General features: G+C 51.6%; 1 protein-coding gene across 1 annotated transcript in view; it reads left to right on the forward strand.

Annotated features, from left to right (window-relative positions):
- Positions 1-26,053, forward strand: part of KIF20A (kinesin family member 20A) — a 213,670-nt gene that overhangs the window by 180,988 nt on the left and 6,629 nt on the right. Inside the window, 2 exon segments of the mRNA XM_030211810.1 lie at positions 8,199-8,290; positions 22,283-22,420. Coding sequence (XP_030067670.1) covers positions 8,199-8,290; positions 22,283-22,420 — 230 coding nt within the window.

The raw sequence follows: 26,053 nt of genomic DNA on the forward strand, positions 1-26,053 counted from the left end.
CATAGAAGAGTGTATTCAATATAATGCAATATCTACAAGTGAGATGGTTCAAATCAAAATGCTGAGGTCTATAACAGGGGCAACTAAACAAAACCATGCACGGGAAAATTATCTAAACAAAAGAACATGCATCATGCGTATAACAAAAACACTTATACTCACGCGTCTTCAAGAGCGTCCCATTGGCGGAACCTAAAACATAAATTACTAATTGGCGGAAAGCTCAATGCTTTTGCCGCAGGTTATATTAACAAAGAAATGATAGCCATGAACATGAGAATAGTGCAGGAGTCAGTTGTGTCACTTACTATATATAACCTACTCTAAAAATACTGCCCTCCAGAGTATGCTTCTATAGAAATTGACCATGGGATAACACTCGCCATGAATTTTGACATGGGATAACACTCGCCATGTGATGGGACTACACTCGCCTGGGATCGCACATGGGATAACACTCGCCATGAATTTGGATATGGGATAACACTCGCCATATTGAAAACCCCAAAAGTGGGGGAAGCAAAAACTCCAAAAAAAGATTTTAGCGAACAGCGAAAATAAGTTCTCTAAAATTAAAGGGCAGCGATCTAATTGGTTTTCGCCGGTTAGAAATATGGGAATACACTCGCCATATATGGGAATACACTCGCCATTTTGTCGCTAACCCCCAATAGATGCTTAAATATTCGTCTAGAAGAGAACAAAAATTTAGGGCCCCAGTCAACCTGTCTAAATTTGCAACTAAAGGATTTTAGACGTCTCTGTATATCCCCAGCGCGCATCTGTACCGGTAACTTCTATATGGGCAATAGTCCAATTCAGTGAATGCAGGCCATTCCAAAAATAGAATGGGGTTCTGCTTAAAATCTAATAATTGCGATACCGTCATCCACCTTCGATGGATGTAAGCCCCAGGCATCGATATCAAACCCAATAGTTATAGCGTGACACTGGTATATAAGAAAGTATAGTATGTTCCAGGGAAAAGCCTCTGAAAATTACTATAGAAGTGGTAGAAAAATAGAGAGAAAAACGAAATATTCCAAGGCAAAACAAAACAAATGTAAGCTCTTCGGGGAAGGCACAGTCACAAAAAAGTCATTAGTTGGAACACATTAGCCAGAACTAAAAATGCCAAAGACATCACTTGTCATGCAGCAATGGAAAATAGAATTTTCCATCCAACAAGCCAGTGAAAGGAAACACCGATTTCAACAAAAGGCAAGAAAATGTATATTAACAAAGACATATTAAATATAAGAGAAGCATATAAATCAATAAATTTTGAAACAGGACACCAGAATCGTGGTGTAAAGATGACAAGCTCATACCCATAAATATACACTCAGAAAAGGGACATAAAAATAAAATAAACCCGAATGCAATTGGGCGGACTGTCTGTTGGGCTGTGTCCGCTCCAAGTAGAAGGCCAATGCTCTCTTGCAGTCCAATGTGTGCAACTGACGTTCAGCAGGGCGGGTATGCGGCCTGGGGAAGAATGTTGGCAAGACAATTGACTGGTTAAGATGGAACTCCGACACCACCTTCGGCAGGAACTTTGGGTGGGTGCGGAGCACTACTCTGTTGTGATGAAATTTGGTATATGGAGCATGAGCTACCAGGGCTTGAAGCTCACTGACCCTACGAGCTGAAGTAACTGCCACCAAGAAAATGACCTTCCAGGTCAAGTACTTCAGATGGCAGGTATTCAGTGGCTCAAAAGGAGGTTTCATCAGCTGGGTGAGGACGACGTTGAGATCCCATGACACTGTAGGAGGCTTGATAGGGGGCTTTGACAAAAGCAAACCTCTCATGAATCGAACGACTAAAGGCTCTCCAGAGATGGCTTTACCTTCCACACGATAATGGTAAGCACTAATCGCACTAAGGTGATTCCTTACTGAGTTGGTCTTGAGGCCAGACTCCGATAAGTGCAGAAGGTATTCAAGCAGGTTCTGTGCAGGGCAAGAACGAGGTTCTAGGGCCTTGCTCTCACACCAGACAACAAACCTCCTCCACTTGAAAAAGTAACTCTTTTTAGTGGAATCCTTCCTAGAGGCAAGCAAGACCCGGGAGACACCCTCAGACAGACCCAACGCAGCGAAGTCTACGCCCTCAACATCCAGGCCGTGAGAGCCAGGGATTGAAGGTTGGGATGCTGCAACGCTCCGTCGTTCTGCGAAATGAGAGTCGGAAAACACTCCAATCTCCACGGTTCTTCGGAGGACAACTCCAGAAGAAGAGGGAACCAGATCTGACGGGGCCAAAAGGGCGCTATCAGAATCATGGTGCCTCGGTCTTGCTTGAGCTTCAGTAAGGTCTTCCCCACCAAAGGTATGGGAGGATAAGCATACAGGAGGCCGGTCCCCCAATGAAGGAGAAAGGCATCTGACGCTAGCCTGCCGTGTGTCTGAAGTCTGGAACAGAACAGAGGCAGCTTGTGGTTGGTCTGAGAGGCGAAAAGATCCACCGAGGGGGTGCCCCACTCTCGGAAGATCTTGCGTACCACTCTGGAATGGAGCGACCACTCGTGCGGTTGCATGACTCTGCTCAGTCTGTCGGCCAGACTGTTGTTTACGCCTGCCAGGTACGTGGCTTGGAGAAGCATGCTGTGCCGGCATGCCCAGCGCCACATCCCGACGGCTTCCTGACACAGGGGGCGAGATCCGGTGCCCCCCTGCTTGTTGACGTAATACATTGCAACCTGATTGTCTGTCCGAATTTGGATAATTTGGCAGGACAGCCGGTCTCTGAAAGCCTTCAGTGCGTTCCAGATCGCTCGGAGCTCCAGGAGGTTGATCTGCAGATCCTTTTCCTGGAGGGACCACAGACCCTGGGTGTGAAGCCCATCGACATGAGCTCCCCACCCCAGGCGAGATGCATCCGTCGTCAACACTTTCGTGGGCTGTGGAATTTGAAATGGACGTCCCAGTGTCAAATTGGTCCGGATGGTCCACCAGAGCAGTGAAGTGCGGCAACTGGTGGAGAGGCGGATGACATCTTCTAGATTCCCGGTGGCTTGGAGCCACTGGGAAGCTAGGGTCCATTGAGCAGATCTCATGTGAAGACGAGCCATGGGAGTCACATGGACTGTGGAGGCCATATGACCCAGAAGTCTCAACATCTGCCGAGCTGTGATCTGCTGAGACGCTCTGGTCTGCGAAGCCAGGGCCAGGAGATTGGTGGCCCTCGCTTCGGGAAGGTAGGCCTGAGCTGTCTGGGTATTCAGCAGAGCTCCTATGAATTCCAGAGACTGGGTTGGCTGGAGATGGGACTTTGGGTAATTTATCACAAACCCCAGCAGCTCCAGAAGTTGAATAGTGCACTGCATGGACCGGAGGGCTCCTGCCTCCGAGGTGTTCTTGACCAGCCAATCGTCGAGATATGGGAACACGTGCACTCCCAGCTTGCGCAGGTAGGCCGCTACCACCACGAGGCACTTTGTAAACACTCGTGGGGCAGAGGCGAGCCCAAAGGGCAGCACACAATACTGAAAGTGCCGTGCGCCCAGGCGGAATCTGAGATACTGTCTGTGAGCTGGCAGTATCGGGATGTGAGTGTATGCGTCCTTTAAATCCAGGGAACATAGCCAATCGTTTTTCTGAATCATTGGCAGAAGGGTGCCCAAGGAAAGCATCCTGAACTTTTCTTTGACCAGGAATTTGTTCAGGCCTCTCAGGTCTAGGATGGGACGCATCCCCCCTGTTTTCTTTTCCACAAGGAAGTACCTGGAATAGAATCCCTGCCCTTCCTGCCCGGGTGGTACGGGCTCGACCGCATTGGCGCTGAGAAGGGCGGAGAGTTCCTCTGCAAGTACCTGCTTGTGATGGGAGCTGAAAGACTGAGCTCCCGGAGGACAATTTGGAGGCAGGGAGGCCAAATTCAGGGCGTATCCGCACCGCACTATTTGGAGAACCCACTGGTCGGAGGTTATGAGAGGCCACCTTTGGTGAAAGAATTTTAACCTCCCTCCGACCGGCAGGTCGTCCGGTACGGACACTTGTAGGGCGGCTATGTTCCCGTGGATCCAGTCAAAAGCCCGTCCCCGGCTTTTGCTGTGGAGGCGCAGGGGGCTGCTTAGGCGCACGCTGTTGACGGGAACGAGCGCGCTGGGGCTGTCCCTGTGCCTGACGAGGCCTTCGGGCCGGCTGGTTGTACCTACGCTTCGCAAAAGAATAGGGTGCAGCCTGCCGGACCCGGGTAAAAACGCCCGCCCGTGGGGGCGGGTGCTGAAGGCGCCCGGTGGGAGAGCTTGTCGAGAGCGGTTTCCCGCTGATGCAGTTGGTCAACCATCTGCTCGACCTTCTCACCAAAAATGTTATCCCCCCGGCAAGGGACGTCAGCCAGTCTCTGCTGGGTGCGGTTGTCCAGGTCAGAGGCACGCAGCCATGAGAGCCTGCGCATCACTATACCTTGGGCCGCAGCACGAGATGCCACGTCACAGGTGTCAAAAATCCCCCTGGACAGGAACTTTCTGCACGCCTTCAGCTGCCTGACCACCTCCTGATATGGCCTGGACTGCTCCGGCGGGAGCTTATCGACCAGGTCCGCCAGCTGTTGCACATTGGTCCGCATGTGGATGCTCATATAGAGCAGGTAGGATTGGATGCGGGTCACGAGCATGGAGGATTGGTAGGCCTTCCTCCCAAACGAGTCCAGAGTGCGAGACTCCCGCCCCGGGGGCGCCGAGGCGGTATCCCTCGAACTCCGTGCCCTCTTGAGAGCAGAATCCACGACCGCTGAGTCATGGGGCAACTGGGGCCGCATGAGCTCTGGGTCAGAGTGGATCCTGTACTGGGACTCTGCTTTCTTGGGAATGGTGGGGTTAGTTAATGGTCGCACCCAGTTCCGAAGCAGCGTCTCCTTCAGGACATTGTGCAGCGGTACCGTGGAGGACTCTCTAGGTGGTGATGGATAGTCGAGGACCTCGAGCATCTCGGCCCTCGGCTCTTCCACAGAGACCACGGGGAAGGGAATGCTGATAGACATATCCCGCACAAAGGAGGCAAAGGAGAGACTCTCAGGAGGGGAGAGTTTCCTCTCCGGTGACGGCGTGGGGTCCGAGGGAAGGCCCGTAGACTCCTCTGAGGAGAAATATCTCGGGTCCTCCTCTTCCCCCCACGAGTCCTCATCCTCGGTATCGGACATTAGCTCATGTAGCTGAGTCCGGTACCGGGCCCGGCTCGACGTCGAGGCACCGAGGTCTCGGTGTCGTCGAGCGGTGGACTCCCGCGCCGGCGGGGACGGAGCTCCCTCCATCGACGTCGACGGGGACTCCACCTGCGTGGCGGTCGAGACCGGCACCGCAAGCGGCGGCGGTGTCGACAGCCCCGGCGCCGGGCTAGAGCTCGCCGGCGCCACAGTCATCGGCGTCGGGGGCGCAAGCACCCCCGACGCCGGCACAGCCTGGCGCATCAGCCCTTCCAGGATCCCCGGAAGGATGGCTCTGAGGCACTCGTCCAGGCCCGCTGCCGGGAAAGGCGGTGGGGCCGGTAAGGGTGTCTGTGCCAGAAGCTGCTGGGGGCCAGGAGACGGCACCGAGGTGCCGGAACCCCGACGCGTCGGTACCTCCACCACCGACGGGGATCTCTCCTCTCTGCGATGACGCTTCGGCGTCGACTCCTCTTCAGGGTGCACCGAGGGCTCCCGGTGACGGCGCTTTTTGTCCTTTTTCCGGTGCACGTCACCGGCGCCGGAGGGCATGGAGGAGGAGGAGGTCGATCCCCCTCGGTCTCGAGGTACCGGGTCCGACAGGGTTCGGTCCCGTGGCTCACGAGCTGAGGGAGTGACCGGGGCCGACTGCCCACGCGGCCTCTCAACCCCACTCTCACCGGCGGACCGGCGGGCCGACGGGACCTGTTCTCCTGGGGTCGCTGCCATCGGTGCCGATGTCTCGGGCATCGATACCGGTACCGAAGAACCGGCCTTCGATACCGATGCCGTCGAGGTCGACGTCGAGGGGCCGGCGCAAGTTCCAAAAAGACGGTCCCGTAGAACTTGCCTCGCAACCTGAGTCCGTTTCCGGAGACCGAGACACAAAGCACACGACTTGAGATTGTGCTCCGGCCCGAGGCACTGGAGGCACCAAGCGTGGGTGTCGGTCTGCGAGATCGGCCGGCCGCAGCGACCACACTTTTTAAATCCACTCGGGACCTTCGAGGACATCGACGGAAAAATTGCGTCGGCGAAGTCAAAGTCGGCAATGGTGGCTAAAGTCACACCACGAAAAAACAAACCGACCGAGCGGCCACTAGGCCGCAACGTGGCGTCCCCGCTAGAAGCGAGGGAAAAGGGGAGCGCGTGCTCCACACGCGCGAAATCCCCTTTGTTTTTTTTTTTTAATAACACAAAAGAAAAGAAAAGAGGAAACCGAACGGGAATCCAAAAGCGACGATCCGCGTAAACGCGGTCGAAAAATCCGGCGGCTGAACAGAGAGAGAGGCAATTGCACAACTCTCTCCAGTCGCGGAAAAAAAGTAACTGGCGGGAGCGGTCGCGCACGGGCGGGAAGACGGCCGCGCATGCGCGGTGGGTGTGTCCTGCGTGCCGACCGTCCCGCGAAGCTTCTTCCGGTTGGTGGGGGCTGCCGCGGACGTCACCCAGTCGTGAGAACAAGCAGCCTGCTTGTCCTCGGAGAACTTCGGCTTACATATTGCATGGTCGTACGGTGCCGGTGGGGCTTAAGGCACATTCCACTAGGGGGATGGCGGCCTCTTGGGCAGAGAGTAGTTTTGTTCCACTGGTGGACATTTGTAGAGCGGCGGTGTGGTCCTCCTTGCATTCTTTTGTCAAACATTACACAGTGGATGTACAGGCAAGGGAGGATGCCAGTTTTGGAGCTGCAGTCCTGTCCTCTGGGCTTTGCAGGTCCCACCCTTAGATGTGTTTACTGCTTTGGTACGTCCAAAGCGTCTTGAACGGTCTGGAGGATTGCTGAGGAAGGTGAAATTAGGCCTTACCTGCTAATTTTCTTTCCTCTAGATCCTCCAGACCGTTCAAGAGCCCACCCAGTGTATCAGACAGTTCAGTATGATATTTTCTTTAGACTTCAGTTGCAGATATTTCTAGTAGCACCTGTGATTTGGGTCCTGGAGTTTTACTAAGGGCAGTTTGTGGTACCGTTTGTGCCCATCTGCAGTTGAATTCCCCCGTCTTAAGGGGAGGAGATCTGAGTGTGGATTCAGTGGTTTTGTTTAGGTGGAGGTGTTTTGTTCCTCTGCTTTGTTACTGTTTTACTGGTTAGGAAAAGGTCTGCACAGGCTACTTGTATAAGAAGTTTTATTGTTCTCAGTCTCCCTCTGCTGGTAGGAGTGCATAACTCAAGCGTCTTGAACTGTCTGGAGGATCTAGAGGAAAGAAAATTAGCAGGTAAGGCCTAATTTCACCTTATCTTGGCGTTTCAGGATGCAAAACATTGGAAATTAATTCCTGGCAGTTGACGTCAGATTAAAGATTATTGTTCTTTTAGGAAAGGTTTAAAATCCTTTTTATATCCGATGATTGTTTAGCATTCATAAATCTGCCCTAGCTGCATTCTTATTGTATTTTCATAGAAAGGTTGTTTCTGTTTTTATATTTTGTGAACCACCATTGGAGGTATTTGTAGTATAGAAATAACTGGATTGTTATGTTATGTTCATCTGTCTCTTGCCATCTGTGAGACACAGACCATAGAAGTCTAGTCACCACTGGCCTTAGTTCCCAGCTATTCTTGCCCAACATAACATGAAACATCATTGGACATTGCTGATAGAGAACTAGATAATTTAAGAGTATGAAGACTACTAGTGTCCCAGACCAGTGCTTCTCAGCCTAGTCTTCGGGGGTACACCCAGCTAGTTGGGTTTTCAGGATATCCTCAATGAATTTGCATAAGAGAGATTTTCATTCACTGCCTCCTTGGTATACAGTGAGCTGGCTTTGCTACTGTTGGAAACAGGATACTGGGCTAGATGGACCATTGGTCTGACCTAGTATGGCTATTCTTATGTCATGCATATTTATTCTGGATATCTTGAAAACCCGATTAGCTGGGTGTGTCTGGAGGACTGAGTTGAGAAGCACTTGCCTACACAATAAAAAAAAAAAAGGCTGAACATAATGCTTCACTATAATTGATTGATTTTAGTGCCTTAAAATCAGCATGAATACAAAACAATTTGTAATGAGCTTTGCTTACTCTTGTTCTTTTCTTACAGAGCTGATCCAATATAAGGAAATTGTAGAGCCATCTTCTTTTTCTGGATCCTTGGCATTGAATGTAGATAGGAAGCTGGAAGATGGGCAGAAGGTAAGAAGAATGCACCTGAGCTGAGGTAGTGGTTTACCTAATGAGTGATCTAACTCAGAGGAGGAGAAAAATATTAGAAGAGGACCCAGCATCTGTGCTGATGAATCTCCAAAAATGTTTGCAATCTGCTAGTAACAATTTTTTTTGCTCTGTTTGAATTTCTCCAGCATTTCAGCTTCGGCCCTAACTGCAGCTCCTCAGCATATCTGGAAACAAGAGCCCTTGTTCTGGTAAAGTGCATGCTTTCTGCCAGGCCCTGGGTGACCACCTCTTGCTTTCCCTGAGACCCTGTCTGTCACTGCTTGGTGTTTGGACAGCTGATATGCTTTTCCTTCTTAACGGGACAGCTTTTATCTATTAAATTCAATAGTTTCTCTGTGTTTCTCCAGACCAGTCCAGACTGTTGGGTTATGCACTCCCACCAGCAGATGGAGACTGAATTTCTATTAGTGAACTATAAGTGTCTTATGCAGCCCATCTAGAGTTAGTATTTTCTCAAGTCTTATCAGATGGTGGATGTGTTAAGTCTGTGCAACCTGGTCTAGTCTGGGAGCCCGGGGGGATAGCTTAGGGTCTTTTCCTCTGGGGTTCCCTAGGTCCTAGGTTTTTCTGAGCTATGTTTAAAAAAAAAAAAAATCAGACTTCTGCGTCTAAGTGAGTTGCCTGTAGCTGTGGAATTGGGGCTGAAACCAGCAGGAGTTTCTTTTGCCTTGAGGGTGTTGCATTCGGGTGGCTGAGTCCCTCCCAGTTCAGGTTAGGACTGGGGGTGGGGGGCGCTGTGTGTCTTGGTTCCCTTTCTTTATTCCTGGAGCAGGAAATCTGGAGTTCTATTTCTTAAAACAGCAGCTGTCTTGAGAGGGGGAAAACAAATAAGGTGAGTGTGAACATTGATTTCAATTATGTGCTGCTTGCTGGACTTCGATTGCAGTGGGGAAGTTATTGTGCAGCCCCGATTGCCTTCTTCGTAGCAGTGTGTGCAACATATTTAGTCAGGAATGGGGAATTGTGCTATGAGTAGCAAAGTCTTGACGCTGCTGGTCTTGTTAGCAGTGGGGGTCTGGCAGGTTCCACAGTGCCCTAGCAGTTTTGTGGTGTGATCAAGGGAGTGATTGCAGGTGCGTGGTGGCAGTATCCGAGACTCAGCAGCCTCATCCGAGCCATGAGGACTCCGGAGTAGCATGCAGTGGCAGGGAGCCTGATATGGTGGCAGTTCCTTCTTTGTCGGGAAAGGTAGCTAGTTTGGATAGTACACCCTTTGCTGAGCATTGCTGCTGCTGGATACAGTGGTTCTGTTCCTGGGACCTTTTAGCACTGGAGCTGATGGGAACTCTGCAGATTCTTGCCATGTACAGTTCCTTTTGCCTCAGGAAGGCTTGGGAGGAAGCCAGCTTTGGATGAGTCTGTGCTCAAGAAGAGTCCCTGTTCTTCCAAGAGAGACTCTCCATTTGCTGGATGAACAGTCCATTTTATTTGAAGAGGAACATTTTATGGATGAGGATCTGCAGGATCAGTGTGAAGCGCAAAAAGACTCCTGGCTGGAAGAATTGCTCCCCGGGAGGACGCTTCAGTAGGGATGAGCTCCAGGAGCATATCTCTCAAGTGTCAATGGTGTTTGTTGAATTTTGAGGACACTAAGCAGGAGGAACCCTGTAAAGTGGATCCTCTCTTCAAGGGAATTAAGAAATCCTGCAAGTCTTTTTCCCATGCATCAGGACTTATGCAATGTCATTCAGGGGCAATGGAACATTCCTTAGCGTCCCTCTGGACCGGACCAGGATTGGACTGATGGGTTGTGCTCGCCTTCCGGCAGGTGGAGACTGAGAAAAAAACTGTGACTCTAGAGAGCCAATAAGAGCCCTGGCCATGTGACCTTAGCCTCAGTATTTTCTCAGTCTCCAGCAGGCAGGAGGTGAGCCCATTAGTCTCTCTCTCTCTCTTTCTCTTTTAGAGGTTAATAATAACAATAATAATGCTTCTTCTTCTGTGCCTGGGGAATGTCTGTTAGAGGCTTGGCAGATAGGGATTTCTTTTCCAGCCTCTGGGGTGTTAAACTCGGGTGCCCCGAGTCCCTTCCCCCCCTTCCTCCCCATCTCCCTTGTTTAGTTGGGAAGGGCTAGCAACCCTTTCACTGAAAGGTGTGTACTGCCTTTGGGAGAGGCAGCCATTATTACTTTTATAAGTAATATCTCTCTATATAAAAGGCAACCCCAATGTTCTAATGAAGCCTCACTGGAAACTTGAAGGGGGCGAGATATCCGGTTTGCCACAGACTGTGTGCCCCGCCCTCGCGCCACAACGTGATGATGTCGAGGGCGGGCGAACGACGCGTCTCGCATGACACGCAAACGGTCCCCCGTCCATCTGATCTCGCGGTCGCCGTCGCTCACTCCTTCAATTGCCTCTCTCCATCTGCCCCTCACAGCGCCTCTCACCTCCGAGTGAAGGCACTGCAGCAGGCAACAGATGATCGTTTCCCTTCGCCCCTCCCTCCTTCCCTCCCTGTGTCCCGCCCTCACAGAATTTACTCAGACGACGATGGGACAGGGAGGGAAGGAGGGAGGCCCGAAGGGAAACGATGATCTGTTGCCTCTGCTGCAGCGCCTTCACACAGAGGTGAAAGGCGCTGTGAGGGGCCGACCCCCCCCCAAGCAACACTGACCCCCCTCCAAGCCCCCACCATTGTAGCACATCCCACCCTGCCCCTTCCGAGTCCAACCGACAACGTTCACAGCCCCTCCCACCACAAACAGGTGAGCCTATTTAGTTCCCTGTAAGCAAGGAAGCCAATTTGGTTGATCTCTATTTCCACTGTCCCGCGCAGCCGTCATTGCTATACACTCAAAATAAAGCAACCAAACATATGAGCTGCTGCATCCAGGTTGTCGTTCTTTATTATTGCTTCATCTGTAACAACTGAGAAGGTGTTTCATTTGCACCCCCCCTCCAAGCCCACAGCCACTCCCTCACAGTTTGCCATCCACCCCCCCCCCCCCCCCCCCCACACACACACACACACACACTCTTCACACACACACACTCTCTCTAACACACACAAAACAAAAAACCTACTGGTAGCCACCAAAACCACAACCTGAAGGATCCCTCACTTTCAACCCATCACCACAGGAACGCAGCCCCCCCCCTTCAAAACTCCCTCACCACTCCCTCACAGTTCACCATCCCCACCCCCCTCCCCCTAACATTCTCACGCACACACACCATCACACCCTCCCAACTAGCCTACCACGCTCACCCCTCCCTTTCCCACCCCTCAAACAACATTCTGACAACAAAAACACAATATCTATCACACACAGAAAAACACTTCACTAATGACAACAAGCCACAACACAACCTGAAGGCGGTGGGCCACCACAACCAGGCGGCGGCCGACCACAAGGCCCTGGAGAACACCTGGAAAATTATGCACAAACTGGTGAGTTGCAGCGCAGTGGGAGAGGGGAGGGAGGACGGCCTGCAAATCGGACGACAAGAAAGGGGGCCGTGGAACTCGGAGGGGAGAGAGGGTGGCGTAGGACTCGGAGGCGACAGAGGAAGACAGCGAAGGGGGGGGGGGGGACAATCTTGCTAGCGCCCGTTTCATTTCATACAGAAACGGGCGTTTTTACTAGTAGGAAATAAAGAGCATTATAAGGCAATGTCTTTTTCTTTCCCCTCAGTTATAATGAGCAGTCAGCTCAGTTGTGTTTCTAGGGCCTTTCTGGACTGTATGAAAATAATTATTTCAAAGTGGTCTTGCCATTGGGAGAGGCAGACAGTATTTTTTTTTTTTTTTAAGTATCAGAACAGAGAAGCAGTCCTTCCCCATTGACTTAACGAGCAGGCAGCTTCGTTTCTTTTTTTTGCTTTCCTTCCATCCGAGTTTCGGGGTTATATATATATAATTGATTTGTTGGTTGTCGGTTCACAGCGGGGCCTTTATTTAAAAAAAAAAAAAAAAAATTATACTGAGTAGTAACGAAGTAAAGGCGCGAGCCGTTTAGGTGCGTGCACGCGTTTTGCCGTGATGTCTCAAAAGCTCAAGTGCTGCACTGTCTGTCAGCGTCGGGGGGGTTAAAGCCTCCGGCGCCTGTAAATATTGCAGGTCGCTGCATGGAGCGTCTGGTCCTGCTGTCCTTTCGGTCTCGGGGTCTACTTCCATAGCCGTCGCAGTTGGCTCCAGTTGTTACAGAGGAGCCAGGCGCGCCCCCGGAGGCCGGTACTGTACAGCGAAATTGTCGCGAACGGCGGCCATTTTGAATGTCGCTCCGTCTTCTCCGTCGGGTGATCAGTCTGCTACAGGCTGCCATGGCTCATTTCCTAGCCCCTTATACTTTTAATGTCAAGTAGCCCTTTTAGAAGACTATCTATATATACTGCATTTGGACAGCCTCTTGGATTTTTGTGGGTGATTACATAGTGCACAGTGGTGGACTCATTCACAATATTTTCTTTTTCTCATGTCAGGATATCCACCCATATGTTACGTATCCGTTTTCTTCCACATCAGGCTTTATTTTGGCTGCTGTTTCTGTAAACAAAGGAGTGTGGTGCAGGATTGCATCCTAGATGTCACTAGTGGCAAGCTAAGCAGGAGCAGGCCACTCCCACCACTGAGAGGGGAACCTGGCATCATAAAAGGGGTGACAGTAGCCAGATTAAAAAAAAAAAAAAGAGGACAAAAGCCACAGGGAATATCCTTTCAGCAGTAGCAGTCACAGGCAGTTTCTGTCTAGTATGCATGGTACTTGGGTGTATGTTTCTTCTCATATCATAGTTGTTTCAATAGTATAAATATCTATTTTGTGCAACTGCAGCGGCTGGTATTTTATCAAGGGGCTATAGCCATTTCTGGCAATTCTGTTCCTTCTCGTATATGATATATTTTCTAGGAGTACATGTTTAATTTTTCTGTTCTCACCTCTCTGGCTTCAGGGGAGGAAGTAATATGTGCATGACTCCCTTTGCATACTTCGCTATCTCCTCCTAGGTGGCAAGTAGCCTAGGATCTAACTGTATCATGTGAGGCTTTGTAGTTCAGGACCCCTAGTTTACACTTTCTGCAGCTCAGGAGGAGCTATATCTCCTCTGTGCAGTGGGGAGGCTATGCCTTACACTTTGTCCAGTTTCATTTAGGCATCTGTACAGGCTACCTGTCGCTCTCCCTGCACTGCAGGCTCGGTAGAAGACAATTTACAGAAGCTGTTAGCTTTTCAAGCTATTTGCTCAGTCTCTTCTTTACATTACGGGCACGGTCGTTATGCCTTTGGCTTTGTACTTCCCAGGAAGGAGAAGGTTTCTTCGTTCTATTTTAGTTCACAAGGCCACCAATCGCGCTTTTCAAAGTCACAAGGATTGTATAGAGGCTCTTCGATCCGTCATAGGGGCTGTTGCAGGACAGTGTTTTAACGGCAGGATAGTGTTTTAACGATCTTTGATCTGAAAGCAGTTTATCTGCATAGGACCAGTCTCCAAGGCTGTTGTGCGGTTTGCGATTCTTGGACACCATTTTTTGGTTTCGGCCTCTACCGTGTGGTCTCGCAACACTCCATCCCACTTTTACCAAAGCCTTGGTGCTGGTGGTAGTGGCTTTCAGGACACAGGGAATTTTAGTTTCCCATATCTAGATGACTGGCCATTCAGGAAACTTCTTAGCAAGACACTCGGCAGGTCTCAGACCGAGTGGTACCATATTTTTTTTTCCAGACCTTAGGTTGGCTAGTAAAACTGGTTGAGCCATCTGGTTACTTTGCAGTCTCTACATTTCTTAGCAGTTGCCTTTGACACGGCGTGCGGTCGTGAGTTTCTTCTTCCCTATGACAGAGTTCTCCAGCTGCGATCTCAGATTCAAGGATTACTTCTAGGTCGCAGTCTTTATGTTCCACATTATATTCAGGTTCGGTTCCATGGCAGCGACTGTACATGTAGTTTCCTAGGCCAGACCTTTCGGAAGGTCTCTCTCCTTTTCTCTCCTATCTAGATAGTTCGGATGGAATCCCTTCAGCTGAGGTGGTCTCTGCATTCTCAGCAGCGCAGCAGTCTGTTCTGGTGGTTGAGCTTGACGAATCTCACTGCAGGTATACCCTTACAGTGTATATATAGTGGACAGTTTGAGTGGCAGGCCTTCCCCCACTGTCGTCCGGCTCCCGCGGCCTCTCTGCCTTGCCCCGTGCACTCCGGGGGAGCCCGGGCTCAGGGTCTCTGTGCGGAGGGGCTGGGCGGGCCGTAGTCTGCCGCGCTGGTCGCACCTGTGGTCCCGTGCACTGCCGCCGTGCTCCCCGGCCGGAACGGCCTGGGCGCGAATTGCAGTTGCTGACCACGCGGTGGCTTCAGGGCGCGACCAAGAACAGTGGGAGGCAGAGTCCATCAGCCCCGGCCTGCATCTCGCTGCGTCCAGCGCCCTTTGCGTCGGGCCAACAGAAGCAATGTCCACTGGCCCCCAGCCTGTTCCAGTTTGCAGACCCAACTTTTCCCTGCCTGCTCTGATCCATTGGCCTGCTCCAACCCACCTGCCTGTTCCGGTACATCTGTTCGGAGTGTTCCAGTCCCCCTGATCCGGTTTCACCCTGCGTGTTCCAGTCCGCCTGATCCGGCTTCACCCTGCGTCTTCCAGTCCGCCTGATCCGGCTTCTCCCTGCGTGACGCAGATTCTTCCTGCATGCTCCAGTCCGCCTGATCCAGCTTCTTCCTGCCTGCTCCAGTCCGCCTGAACCAGCTTCTTCCTGCCTGCTCCAGTCTGCTTGATCCAGTTTCTTCCTGCTTGCTCCAGTCCGCCTGATACAGCTTCTTCCTGCCTGCTCCAGTCTGCCTGATCCTGCGTCTTCCTGCCTGCTCCAGTCCGCCTGATGCAGCTTCCTCCTGCCTGCTCCAGTCCGCCTGACGCAGCTCCCCCCTGCCTGCTCCAGTCCGCCAGGTTCAGCTCCCCCCTGCCTGCTCCAGTCCGCCTGACGCAGCTCCCCCCTGCGTGCTCCAGTCCGCCTGACGCAGCTTCTTCCTGCCTGCTCCAGTCCGCCTGATCCAGCTTCTTCCTGCTTGCTCCAGTCCGCCTGGTACAGCTTCTTCCTGCCCGCTCCAGTCCGCCTGGTACAGCTTCTTCCTGCCCGCTCCAGTCCGCCTGGTACAGCTTCTTCATGCCTGCTCCAATCCGCCTGATCCAGCTTCTTCCTGCCCGCTCCAGTCCGCCTGATCCAGCTTCTTCCTGCCCGCTCCAGTCCGCCTGGTACAGCTTCTTCCTGCCAGCTCCAGTTCGCCTGATCCAGCTTCTTCCTGACTGCCTACTCCAGTTCGCCTGATCCAGCTTCTTCCTGTCTGCTCCAGTCCGCCTGGCACAGCTTCTTCCTGCCAGCTCCAGTCCACCTTCTCCAGCTTCCTGACTGCCTACTCCAGTTCGCCTGATCCAGCTTCCTCCTGTCTGCTCCAGTCCGCCTGATCCAGCTTCCTGCTTGCTCGTTCCAGTTCACCTGATCCAGCTGCTCCAGTCCGCCCGATCCTGCTCTCCCTGCTTGCTCCAGTCCATCTGCCTGATCCAGCTGCTCCAGTCCGCCCGATCCTGCTCTCCCTGCTTGCTCCAGTCCATCTGCCTGATCCAGCTGTTCCAGTCCGCCCGATCCTGCTCTCCCTGCCCGCTCCAGTCCATCTGCCTCAACCTGCTCCAGTCTACTTGATCCAGCGTGTTACAGCCTGCCTGCTCCAGCTACTCCCTTACTCCAGGCCCTCTCCTCCAGCCAGCTTACTCCAGTCTGCCTGATACAGCCTGTTCCAGTCCGTCTGCTTCAGCTTGTCCCAGCCTGTTCCAGTCTGTCTGCATCAGCTTGTCCTAGTCCGCCAGCTCCTGCTTCAAACCACTCCAGCCTGCCACTCAACCTGACTACTAGCCAATCATTGACTTACCACCAATCACCTGACTGTCTACCACCCACCCTGAAACCCGCCTGCCTCCCAGCCCATCCTCCTACCAGCTCATCACTCTCCTGCCCGACTGCTTACCCTCACCTGCCTGTCTCCCAGCCCACCTACCTTCCCTTTGAACACCTCAGTCACTACCCATGGCCCCCATTCACATCCTATTCCTTGCCCTGTCCCTCCCTAATCTTTTCTCCCTCTCACCGCTGTCTTCCACACGATCTCACTACCCATCCCTGTCTTCTTCCGCCCTCCCCTACCTACCCCTGTCCCCCACCACCTCTCCATCCCTACTGTCTTCCTCCTCCTTCCTAGCTCTCAACCTTCAACACCTCCTTCCTGCCATGAACCCTTCCCCTTTCCTCCTAAGCGCATCCCGTCTTCGTCGCCCTTCCTCACCCACCCTTCTCCGCACTCTCTTGCTCCTTCTCCTGCTATCCGCGGGTGACATCAATCCCAACCCAGGTCCCCCACACCTGTCCTCGTCCTCATCTCATCTATGCAAACGATCCCGCGATATCTCCAATCTCATCCCTATTCCCCTCCTCCTCCCTCCCCTTCTCGTGTGCCCTGTGGAACGCCCACTAATCTGCAACAAACTTCCCTTCACCCACGATCTCTTCATCTCCCATTCCCTTCATCTGCTCGCCCTAACTGAAACCTGGCTCACCCCGGACAACTCTGCCTCAATCGCAGCCCTATGCCACGGAGGTTATCTTTTCTCCCATTCGCCCCGCCCAGTCGGCCGCGGTGGCGGCGTCGGACTACTACTTTCGCCCGCCTGCAGCTTCCAACTTCTCCACCTACCTCAGTCTCACAGCTTCTCATCCTTTGAAGTTCACTCCATCCGTCTATTCCACCCACTGCCACTCAGAGTTGCAGTCATTTACCGCCCCCCTGATAAATCCCTCCCATCCTTCCTTACCGACTTCGATGCCTGGCTCTCCGTCTTTCTTGAGCCCTCATCCCCATCCCTCATTCTCGGTGACTTCAACATCCACACTGATAACCCCTCCGATTCATATGTTGCTCAGTTCCTCACTCTTACCTCCTCCAACTGAGCCCCACCACCCCTACGCACAAATCTGGCCACTGTCTTGATCTCGTCCTCTCTTCTTCTTGCTCACCCTCCACTTTCTGCGTTTCACCTCTTCCTCTCTCCGACCACCACCTTATCACATTCACACTTCAGCACCCTCCCCCTCACTCTCGCCCAACACTAACTACTACGTCCAGAAATCTCCAGGCTGTTGACCCCTCCACCTTATCCTCTACTATCTCTGATCTCCTCCCTTCCATCTTGTCCTCCACATCCGTTGACAAAGCTGTCTCCACTTACAATGCCACTCTTTCCTCTACTCTAGACACCCTTGCACCGTCCACCTCCCGGCCCACAAGACGTACCAATCCCCAGCCCTGGCTGACCCCTTGCACCCGATACCTTCGCTCCTGTGCCCGTTCGGCTGAACGCCTCTGGAGGAAATCTCGCACCCTTACTGACTTCATTCACTTCAAATTCATGCTATCCTCCTTCCAATCCTCCCTATTCCTCGCTAAGCAGGACTATTATATCCAATTGACCAATTCCCTTAGCTCTAACCCTTGTCGTCTATTCGCCACCCTCAACTCCCTCCTCAAAGTGCCCTCTGCTCCCACCCCCCTCACTCTCTCCTCAATCTCTGGCCCACTACTTCCGTGACAAGGTCCAGAAGATCAACCTCGAATTCACCACTACTCCCTCTCCTCCTCTTCAGCCTATATCTCACTCTCTCATCCAACCTACCCAGCCCTCCTTCTTCTCCTTTCCTGCTATCACCGAAGAGGAAATCGCCCATCTCCTCTCCTCCTCGAAAGCCACCACCTGTTCCTCTGACCCCATCCCCACCAACCTACTTAACACCATCACACCTACCATCACCCCCACCATCTGTCATATACTTAACCTCTCTCTCTCCACTGCATCTGTCCCGGACACCTTCAAACATGCTGTGGTCACTCCACTCCTCAAAAAAACATCACTTGACCCTACCTGTCCCTCGAACTACCGCCCCATTTCCCTCCTACCCTTCCTCTCCAAGATACTTGAACGCGCCGTTCACAGCCGCTGTATTGATTTTCTCTCCTCTCATGCCATCCTTGATCCGCTCCAATCTGGCTTTCGCCCCCTACACTCAACAGAAACGGCACTATCTAACGTCTGCATTGACCTATTCCTCGCCAAATCCAAAGGTCACTACTCCATCCTCATCCTCCTCGACCTCTCCGCCGCTTTTGACACTGTCAATCACAACCTACTTCTTGACACACTGTCCTCCCTTGGGTTCCGGGGCTCTGTCCTCTCCTGGTTCTCATCTTATCTCTCCCATCGTACCTTCAGAGTACACTCTCATGGTTCGTCCTCCTCCCCTATCCCGCTCTCTGTTGGAGATCCTCAGGGATCTGTCCTTGGGCCCCTTCTTTTTTCAATCTACACCTCTTCCTTAGGCTCCCTGATTTCTTCTCATGGTTTCCACTATCATCTTTATGCCGACGACACCCAGCTGTATCTCTCCACACCAGAAATCACTGCGGATACCCAGACCAAAGTCTCGGCCTGCTTATCCGACATTGCTGCCTGGATGTCCAATCGCCACCTGAAACTGAATATGTCTAAGACTGAACTTATTGTCTTCCCACCCAAACCCACTTCCCCTCTCCCTTCACTCTCTATCTCAGTTGAGAACACCCTCATCCCCGTCTCATCTGCCCGCAACCTCGGTGTTATCTTCGACTCCTCCCTCTCCTTTTCTGCGCACATCCAGCAGATAGCCAAGACCTGTCGCTTCTTCCTCTATAACATCAGCAAAATTCGCCCCTTCCTCTCCGAGCACACCACCCGAACTCTCATCCACTCTCTCATTACCTCTCGCCTTGACTACTGCAACCTACTCCTGACCGGCCTCCCACGTAGCCATCTACTCCCCCTTCAGTCCATCCAGAACTCTGCCGCACGTCTTACCTTCCGCCTTAACCGATATACTCATATCACCCCTCTCCTCAAGTCACTTCACTGGCTCCCAATCAGATACCGCATACAGTTCAAGCTTCTCCTACTCACCTACAAATGCACTCGATCTGCGGCCCCTCCGTACCTCTCTACCCTCATCTCCCCTTACGTCCCTACCCGTAACCTCCGCTCTCAAGACAAATCCCTCCTTTCAGTACCCTTCTCCACCACCTCCAGGCTCCGTCCCTTCTGTCTCGCCTCATCCCATGCCTGGAACAAACTCCCTGAGCCCATACGCCGTGCCCCCTCCCTACCCATCTTCAAATCAATGCTCAAAGCCCACCTCTTCAATGTCGCCTTCGGCACCTAATCACTACACCTCTTCTCAGAAAACTTATTTACCCCAACTTGACATTTTGTCCTTTAGATTGTAAGCTCTTCCGAGCAGGGACCGTCCTTATTGTTAACTTGTACAGCGCTACGTAACCCTAGTAGCGCTTTAGAAATGTTAAGTAGTAGTAGTAGCAGTTTTTAGCGATCGTTGTCAGTCTCTGCGGCTGGGGAGCCCATTGTTTGCGCAGGATACCGCATGTTCTGTGGTCTCCTTTGGCAATTTTCCACTCCTTCGATTTCAGCGCTTGGATCCTCTTTTTGTCCTTCTAGCCAGTCGGCATAAGGGTTTGGTCATTGCTTGTGTCTGACACTCTATATCTCGATGGATTAAGTAAATGAGAATTTCTACTTGTCTTCTCTCCAGGATAGCTGTTCCAGAGATTATTAAACCATATTCCACAACGAGAAGCGGTTTTTTTCCTTGGCAGACCGATTTTTAGTGCCCTCTGTGCACATTTGTAAGGTGGCAACATGGGCTTAGCTTCATTCTTGGTCTGGTTAATACAGACTACATGTTCATTGTCGCCAGGAGGCGGTATTTGCAACTCGAGTATTCTCAGTGGGTTTGATAGGGTCCCTCCCTTAATATTACTGCTTTGGTACTTCCCATCAGTCCAATCCTGGTCCGGTCCGGAGGGACGCTAAGGAAGGAGAAATTAGTTCCGGAGTAATTAAAGAAAAAAAAACACCAGATGCTGGTATATAAAACTTTAATTGGCCATACCACTTCGCTGGTGAGAGTTGCTGGTGAGCTCAGATGCTGGTATATACATACAACTTTAAGTGGCCCATACCACTTCTCTGGTTAGAGTTGCTGGTGAGCTCAAATGCGGGTATATAGATAAAATTTTACCTGGGCCATACCACTTCTCTGGTGACAGTAGCTGGTGAGCTCTTATGCACGGCATTGCCGTTGCTTAAGCACATTTAACGAATGCTTTGTGGCTGCTTAGATTCCAAGGGGCACAGAAGGTTGGTCTTTCTTTTCTTTCCTGCTTTGTTATTCGAATACTGAGGCTAAGGTCACATGGCCAGGGCTCTTATTGGCTCTCTAGAGTCACAGTTTTTTTCTCAGTCTCCACCTGCTGGAAGGCGAGCACAACCCATCAGTCCAATCCTGGTCCGGTCCGGAGAGACTAAAGGAAAGCAAATTAGCAGGTAAGATCTAATTTCTCCTTCTGGATGCCTTGTGTACAGTGACTTGGATGATGGCGAGGCTGTACCCAATCCTGGAGAAGGATAGAGAACCTTTGAGACTACCTACTTAAATACCCTCAGTTTGGGATTAACCCGTGTGGGAGGCTGACAGAGGGGGATCTGGTCTGGTGCCATCAGGATGACATCGCCAATGTGTGTGGCTGATTTTATCTTGCTATCCACGGAGAGCTTCTATTACAGATAAGTAACCTTGTTATGTTTGCATCCTCAAAAGACAAGAGAATCGGGGGGGGGGGGGGGGTTGGTATTGTTATTTCCATGGAAAAATGCCCCATTTCTGATCTGCCTGTTGAGGTCAAGATGGGTTTTTTTTTGTGGATGCAGAGCATGTTTACATTTGACTCATAAGACTGAAATACTGTGTAAGACTGAAAGTCATGTATGCAGTGTCAGATGTGTCATGACTGAAAAAAAGATTGAAAACCACTGCTATAAAGAAAAGTAGACCTCTTTTATAGAATACTGGTATCAATGTGGCTGAAAACATGCCTTTATTTAAAGCATGAACACTTTTTTTTTTTTAAATTCTAGCCATAGAGTTGGTGTGAATGCTCATGCCTAGTAGAGGCCGACCAAGTTTCATATTTGGCAGTGAAACAGGACCAAAATCCAGTGCATTTTCGGCTGAAACCAAAAATGTTTGCTGCCCCACCTCCAGACCACCCATAGGCCCTCCCTGGGCCTACCTTAAGAAGGTCTGGTGGCCCCTTCAGGGGCAGGAGCAAAATCCACTCATTCCTGCCTGGTGCTTCTGTGTAGTCAAAATGGAGGTCCTGGCAGCCATTTTGAGATTAGAACCAGCATAGAGGGAGGTTATGCCAGAGCTGAACAGAATGCAAAATAAGACGACACTGGAAAATGTACTTATTTGAAAAGTATCTGTAGCAACTCTGAAATTTTTTTTTTTTTTTTTTTTTTTGGAGGGGGGGGGGGGGTCCATTTTGCTTCTCATTGTATCCCTTTTATTCTTATGTAAGCCACTTTGAAACTTTTTAAGGAGTAACCTCATGGTTAGTGCAGCAGACTTTGATCCTGGGGAACTGGGTTCGATTCTCACTGCAGCTCCTTGTGACTCTGGACAAGTCACTTAACAAGTCCATTACCCTAGGTACAAATTAAGTACCGCTTTGATTGTAACCATAGAAAGGCGGAATATTAAGTCCTTTCCTCTTATCTAGTGGGTTAGAAGAGTCTAGATTAGATAGCAACCAGATTCAGAAAAAATATCTGTATAGGTCAATGGAAAACCTTTGCCACACCCTTGCTCCAGCCTGGCATTGAATGACTAGTGCTTTGGCACTATCCATATTGTACTACTGAAAATACACGGATAAAGCACTTATATATTTCATGATTCTTGCTAAATATATTAGTGCTTTTTGAATATCCAGCCTGTTATGTTTAATTCTAGTAGAGGCAAGCACTTGAAACATGGTTCAAATGATGCAGTGCTATGCAAGTTTTCAATACTGCTTGTGATTTAACTTTTTCAGCATGTGAGGATGTTGAGATCCGAGCTGCAGAAGATTGGTGACTTACTTCAGTCTTCGGTGCGTGCATGCTGTCATAATACCAGTGCTGAGAAACTCCGTCTCACTCTTAATGCCTGTCATGATATTCTGGCCAAACAGGTAAAACTCACCATCTGAATTGTTTTCTATGAGATGTAGGCCTTTATTCTTATAAGAACATCAGCAGCCACTGGTTTTACTAAAATACCTTATGATACCAGAATTAATAGTTATGCTAGAAAACAAACACGTAACTTTGCAGTTTGTTAAATGCCTATTAGAAGTTATTTGAAAGTACAAAACAATCAGCTAACCTAATATTCAAAAGGGGTTTTCCCTATCCCACTAGACCAGTACAGATGAGTTTTATGCTCTCCAACACTCAGATGGAGGCAGAGAAAGTCAACTTTCAGTGGCATCATCACTAGGATCAAAATTAGTGGACTGTGGAACTTACTCGTATTGTCTCCAGTAGATTGCTCCAGCAGCTTTCTATGGTGTGGCCTGGCCCCTAGGGGTGAGGACTAAAGTAATTGGCCTCAACCTTAAGTGTCAGTGCTCTGATGCTGCTCCTGGGGATCTATATGTGCACTATTACTGCAGTTGAGCTACAAGGCCTGGTTCCTGCCCTGTGGGCCATGCCATGTTGCCTTCCCTTTTGGTCTTGCTAGAGCACTATGTTAAGCACCTTCTGTAGGGAATATGTCTTGGTACATATGTATATAGACAACTAGCTCATTACAGACAAATTTGAGGACAAGAGTAGGTGCTCAACCATTTGAGCTGTACAATTGTCACAGGCTCTTAGCTAAAAGAAAAAAAACCAAGAGACAGGGCCTAGATAGCCTGGTACATCTAGGCCCAACATCCAGGCTCCTGCAGGGGTTCCTGCTCGGAGTCTAGATATGCTCTAATCTATTTTCTGAAGGGGGGTCAATCAAGACCTTTTTCCACAATCAGATGCCTTTATTTACATTTATATTTCACCTACAAGGAGACAGATCATCGTAATAAAAACAATCATTCTCCGAGGACAAGCAGGCTGCTTGTTCTCACTGATGGGTGACGTCCACGGCAGCCCCTCCAATCGGAATCTTCACTAGCAAAGTCCTTTGCTAGCCCTCGCGCGCACCGCGCATGCGCGGCCGTCTTCCCGCCCGAAACCGGCTTGAGCCGGCCAGTCTTCTTTCGTCCGCACTCGGTACGGTTGTGTTTTCGCCGTGTCGAGCCCCGGAAAGTCGACCTCGCGCGTCCTTTTTCTCTTCGACGTTTTTTTTTTTTTCTTCGGAAAATCTTTAAAAATTTGTTCGGGAAGTGCTCCGGAAGCCCCCTCGGGTTTCGCTTTGCCCCTTCCCGTATTTTCAGACTTTGCCCCGGTAAGTTTTCTTTCGTCGTCGGGGTAGGCCTCTTTTCGGCCTCGGTCGAGATTTTTCTCCCTCAAAGTTTTGGTGCTCACTTTCGTCATTTCGGATTTTGATTTCGCCGGCGTGATTTTTCCGCCCATGACATCGAAGCCTTCCAGCGGCTTCAAGAAGTGCACCCAGTGCGCCCGGGTAATCTCGCTCACTGACAGGCACGCGTCGTGTCTTCAGTGTCTGGGGGCCGAGCACCGCCCTCAGGCCTGTAGTCTGTGTTCCCTTTTGCAAAGGCGGACTCAGGTAGCGAGATTGGCCCAGTGGAACGTTTTGTTCTCGGGCTCTTCGTCGGCATCGGGGGTATCGTGTGCATCGGCGTCTTCAGCGTCCAGAGCTTCATCCTCGGCCGCCAGTGCATCGAGTGCATCGAGGCATCGGACCTCTGCATCGGCGCCGAGACATCGGATAGCTGCATCGACGTCGGTGGTACCGGGACCTCGTCTGCTGATGTCGTCGGACGGTGGTGCTTCGTCTGGAGTGCAGGTGAGGGCTGTCCATTCCCCTGCTGGTGGCGGTGAGCCTTCGGGTGGGTCTCCCCCTACCCTGAGGGCTCCTGCGGTACAGCCCCCCCGAGACCGACCTCCTTCGATCTCGGCCCCGAGGAAGCGACGGCTGGATTCTACGTCCTCCTCGTCGGTACCGGGAAGCTCCGGTGACATGCTTCGTTCCAAGAAGTTGAAGAAGCATCGTCACCGGTCCCCTTCCCGTGTCGGTACCAAGAGTTCTGGGTCGCCGAGGGAGTCGGCACCCAGCAGGCATCGGCACCGAGAGGACCGCTCACCCTCTGTTCAGGAGGTGTCGATGCGCTCCACTCTGGACAGCCCGGAACAGCCTCCACGCCCGGAACAGGTTCTGACGTCGACGCCTGCATCGACTTCCATGCCTTTCTCTGCAGCCGCTCTGAACGAGAGCCTCCGGGCCGTTCTCCCAGAGATTCTGGGAGAGCTGTTGCGCCCTACCCTTCCGGTACCGGTGGTGCTTGCGCCACCGGTACCGTCGAGCGTGGCGCCGGCAGGTCCATCGCCTGAGGTGAGGTCTCCGGCATCGGTGCCGCGTGCGGTGCCGGCTGCCGTCGCCTCCCAGGAAGGCTCCCCGACTACGTCGGCGGAGGGAGCTTCGCCGATGCGGGCGAGGGAGTCTACCTCTCGACGCCCCCATCGTGGACGTGGCTCCACAGAGTCGAGTCGGGCACGGTTGCAGACACAGGTCCGTGAACTTGTGTCTGACACCGAGGGTGAGGCCTCGTGGGAAGAGGAAGAAGACCCCAGATATTTCTCTGACGAGGAGTCTGAGGGTCTTCCTTCCGATCCCACTCCCTCACCTGAAAGACAGCTTTCCCCTCCTGAGAGTCTGTCTTTCGCTTCCTTTGTCCGGGAGATGTCTACGGCCATCCCCTTCCCGGTGGTTGTGGAGGACGAGCCCAGGGCTGAAATGTTTCAGCTCCTGGACTATCCTTCTCCACCTAAGGAAGCGTCCACTGTTCCCCTGCACCATGTCCTCAAAAAGACATTGCTGGCGAACTGGACCAAGCCTTTAACTAATCCCCACATCCCCAAGAAGATCGAGTCCCAGTACCGGATCCATGGGGACCCAGATCTGATGCGCACCCAGTTGCCTCATGATTCTGGAGTTGTGGATCTGGCCCTAAAGAAGGCTAAGAGTTCTAGGGAGCATGCTTCGGCGCCCCCGGGCAAGGACTCTAGAACCTTAGACTCCTTTGGGAGGAAGGCCTACCATTCTTCTATGCTCGTGGCCAAAATTCAGTCTTACCAGCTCTACACGAGCATACACATGCGGAACAATGTGCGGCAGTTGGCGGGCTTGGTTGATGCTCTCCCCCCTGAGCAAGCCAAGCCTTTTCAGGAGGTGGTCAGGCAGCTGAAGGCGTGCAGAAAATTCCTGGCCAGAGGGGTGTATGACACCTTTGATGTTGCGTCCAGGGCCGCTGCTCAAGGTGTGGTGATGCACAGGCTCTCATGGCTGCGTGCCTCCGACCTGGAGAATAGAATCCAGCAGCGGATTGCGGACTCGCCTTGCCGTGCGGATAATATTTTTGGAGAGAAAGTCGAACAGGTGGTAGAGCAGCTCCACCAGCGGGACACCGCATTCGACAAGTTCTCCCGCCGGCAGCCTTCAGCTTCTACCTCTACAGGTAGACGATTTTTCGGGGGAAGGAAGACTGTTCCCTACTCTTCTGGCAAGCGTAGGTACAATCCTCCTTCTCGACAGCCTGCGGCCCAGGCTAAGCCCCAGCGCGCTCGCTCTCGTCAGCAGCGTGCGACTCAGCAAGGCCCCTCGGCTCCCCAGCAAAAGCAAGGGGCGAGCTTTTGACTGGCTC

Source organism: Microcaecilia unicolor, chromosome 8, assembly GCF_901765095.1.
Source record: "Microcaecilia unicolor chromosome 8, aMicUni1.1, whole genome shotgun sequence".
In the NCBI taxonomy this organism is placed as follows: Eukaryota; Metazoa; Chordata; class Amphibia; order Gymnophiona; family Siphonopidae; genus Microcaecilia; species Microcaecilia unicolor.